This window comes from Brassica napus, chromosome A7 (genome assembly GCF_020379485.1).
Source record: "Brassica napus cultivar Da-Ae chromosome A7, Da-Ae, whole genome shotgun sequence".
NCBI classification, from domain to species: Eukaryota; Viridiplantae; Streptophyta; class Magnoliopsida; order Brassicales; family Brassicaceae; genus Brassica; species Brassica napus.
The window spans coordinates 10,917,517-10,921,092 of NC_063440.1; the positions used below are offsets into that span (position 1 = coordinate 10,917,517).

At 36.1% G+C, this 3,576-nt stretch overlaps 1 protein-coding gene across 1 annotated transcript; it reads right to left on the bottom strand.

The window, feature by feature from the left end:
- Positions 1–280: 280 nt before the first annotated feature.
- LOC106358052 (indole-3-acetic acid-amido synthetase GH3.17) lies at positions 281–3,216 on the bottom strand. Its single transcript, XM_013797790.3, has 4 exons — positions 2,781–3,216; positions 2,575–2,676; positions 1,346–2,184; positions 281–1,052 (listed from the first exon to the last, which is right to left on the bottom strand). The coding sequence occupies exons 1-4, from the start codon at positions 3,074–3,076 to the stop codon at positions 463–465; spliced, it is 1,827 nt and encodes a 608-aa protein (XP_013653244.1). The 5' UTR covers positions 3,077–3,216; the 3' UTR covers positions 281–462.
- Between the last annotated feature and the right edge of the window lie 360 nt (positions 3,217–3,576).

The following is a 3,576-nucleotide window of genomic DNA, read 5'->3' on the forward strand; positions in this document are numbered from 1 at the left end:
TCACCATCAAAAAATTTAAATGCACCCACTACACCAATCATATTGTTTTGTATTGTCGATGTTGCCGACTTGTAATATAACAAATACATATATGGAAGATTGATGGGAAAATATTAATATATAAGTCTTCTTTTTCCCCCATAGATGAGACTTTATGTTAAGGGTTTGGTACGATTTAGTACTGTCAAGTATTATATTCTTACAAATCAATAATATCAGATTTTTTTTCATATTTTCAAAAAACTTCATCAAATGAAAACGAAAGGGAGACAGAATAAAATAATAACAAGACACACAACAAGTATACATTCACAAAATGAGAGGACTTTGCTGAAAGTTTGTTACAAAAGAGACAAAAGAGCACAAACATTTAATATATAAAAAAACACCAATTAGCAACTTAAATAAATGAGGATCTTACTTAAAATCAAGACTGATATATTAAAAATAAAGAAAAAGAAACTAAGAATCTAAACCAAGTGGTTCCCACTGAGGAACTCTCTGACTGAAGAACCTCCCAATAACTCTGGAATCAAGAATCTCAAGAGCTCCTCCAGATTTAACACATCTTGGAGTCTTGTACTGATTCACCGAAGATCCTTGCGAGACACAAAAATCCATCAGCAAATCAAAAGTCCCCAAACTCACAACTCTTATCTCCAATGGCCCAATAGATTTATCTTTGTTCCTGCATCTCCTGTACACGTAATCCAAACGATCCTCAACCTCAGAACAACATTTCTCCATTGTCTTGTCGTCTAGCTTTGGTGGGTCGTTGTTGTAACGTGGCTTTAGCTCCCAGAAGAGCACGTAATGCCCCGGGATCGATGACGTGTCCGCATAGCTGGTGTACTCCGTGAGCAAGAGGCTTGAAGGTTGTTGGAGATGGTTAAGTTTAGCTTGTGTCACCGCGTTTAATAGATCTTCCTCGCTTGTTTTGTCGGTATCTATGCTTAATACAACGTTTCTTCGTTCCACGAAACGAAATTGAGGCGCTTTGTTGTAGAAACCGGTCACTTTTAGAATATCACCCACTCTGTATCTGTATAAACCTAACAAGAAAAAAACATTCTGATAAGTTACTTGTGTTACAAGTTTCTAGTTTTGTTAGGAATCCTATATAATGAGACGTGGGATTAGGACCGAATCTAAGATTTAAAGGACCATAAATTAATCTTTTTAGACTAAACTTGTAATACAAAAGAAACTCGAGAATTTTAGGATCATGCGACTTATATTATATAAAACTCTTTAAATTTTAAGGGTTAATGCGGCTAATGTTTCATCCGGTTGTGTTTAGAGCATAGATAATATACTGAGATTATATTCATAGAGAGACACTAACCTGTGAACGTAGTAATGACAATTTCGTAGTATCGACCAACTTCCACATTAACAAGGTCGACAATAAGATCTTCCTTGATAGAATCATCATCTTCGGCGTTAGACTGCGAAGCAAAGTGAATCTCTTCATGAGATTTGTCATCAACAGGCAAGAACTCGAAGTATGCCATGTTAGGAAGAAGCGTATACGAAACATCCGAAGGATCACAAAGCGGATTAAGGTTGATACCAAAGTAACACTCAGAGGAAGCATACATGGTTGAAACCAAGGGTAAACCACCGCTATAAAACTCTAGTGTTGGAATGTATTGAGCCATCGAACCCGTCACAATCACCTCAACATACTTAGCCTTAGGCCATAGCCTCCTTAAAATCCCTTCCCATGACTTCTCAGCACACTCGGACTCAATTTCATCAGCCAGTTCTTGATTTGGTCCATCAAGAATCGATAAAACCGAGTCTCTGCAGGCTGAGTCAGTGATCCAGCTGGTGATAGTACCGGTTCTAATGTCTGCGCAAAGCTCCTTGTAATGATCTTCCAGAAACTTGACCGCTCGAAGAAAGGCAGAGGCAAAGACAGCTCCAACTCTTAAGACATGAGATCGTTGGACTAAACCACAGAGAAGCTGACAGTACATGCTCTGTTTGCTGTCTTGACAGAGAATTGTCTGGTCAGGGCTTGTGTAGACGTTGTACTTATTGAATGGTCTGTTCCTGAAATGCTGACTTTTGTAGTAACTAGTCAACACAGGACGTGCCATTAGACCTGAAGGAGTCTTGATCTCAGGTTTTATGAAAAGAAGATACATCCCTTTTCCTTCATCTAGCCCATTCACATATCTGCAATTATACATGTAACACAATTTATTAACAAAAAGCTTCTCTTCACTGTTTCATTAGTTTGACTAAAGAAGACCAAACTTATTAATAACAAAAGACAAAATTTATCTATTAAAAATCAGATTATTTGCTATGATGTTTATACCCGAAGAGAGAGCCAAATAACCAGATAAAATAATATATTGTTTATAAACAAAAGGCAAAAATAGGATAAATTTTTAATTTTCTGAATGATGTGTTTTTGAACTATAATCAATAAAACATAGATTAGTGTAAAAGAAAATCAAACAGAAAAAACTGATGCTTAAACTATAAAAATGTAAATCAACATATAATTACTTAGTTTTTTATTTTGACGTTTAAAATATAAAATAATATTAACTCATTTACTTGTTCATTACAGGCACAAGCATGCTGTAGAAAAATGTTTTCCTGTCCAATTCTTTAGCTGTAGAAGGCATCAACTTCGGCTTTCCTGCAGAAGTCCCCGAGCTGCATCCAATAATATATAGTCAAATATATATTAAATGTGACCAAAATAATCTTCTTTTGTAACCTATGGTTTAAACTATATGTTCCATATTAATTATATTTACCTAGTGAGGAGCTCTGTGATGGGTTGAACGGAGACGATATCAGAGGATTCTCCATCGGCGATTCGTTGAATGAAAGGCTTTATATCGTCGTAATTTACCACAGGGACTTTGTTCTTGAAACTTTGTTGATTCTTGTCGGATTCTCCATCAAGAAATGCTCGGAGATATTGAGTTCCAGAATTTTGAGAGAGAATTTCGTGGAGAACTTGTTCTTGAATGGCTTCTGCATTTGAGGTTAGATCCTCGAGAAGCTTGAGACCAGCCTCTGTATCATTTGGGTCGTAACTGGGTATCATTTTTTTATGTCTGAAAGCAGACACAAACAAAGCCTACGTTGCAATGATGAGTTCAGAGAAGAAAAGAGAGACTTTATTTATTTTTTGCTGAGAGATATCGCTTCTTCTCTATTCTTGAAGGTTGGTTTAGTGGTATGAGGAGAAGGGAGAGAACATGGTTATATAATAAATTGGGAAATGATGAAATAATTATTAAAAAAAATATTTGGGAGGTCCTACAACACACATGGCCTTGTCTAGTTAGAATGAAGCTATTGTTGGTCAATAGGCCTGGGATTTCGGGTATTCGGATCGGTTCCGGATAAGATCCGTTCGGGTCCGGATATTCGGTTATTTACAAATTGTATCCAATGAGTACTTGGAACAGTTCGGTTCGGTTTCGGATCGGTTTTCGGTCGGTTCCGGGTCGGTTCCGGGTATTAAATTATTAAACCAAAACTAATATTTTTATGTATTTTATATTTTCTATTTTTTTTTAATTTTTTTTTTTAAATAGTTTA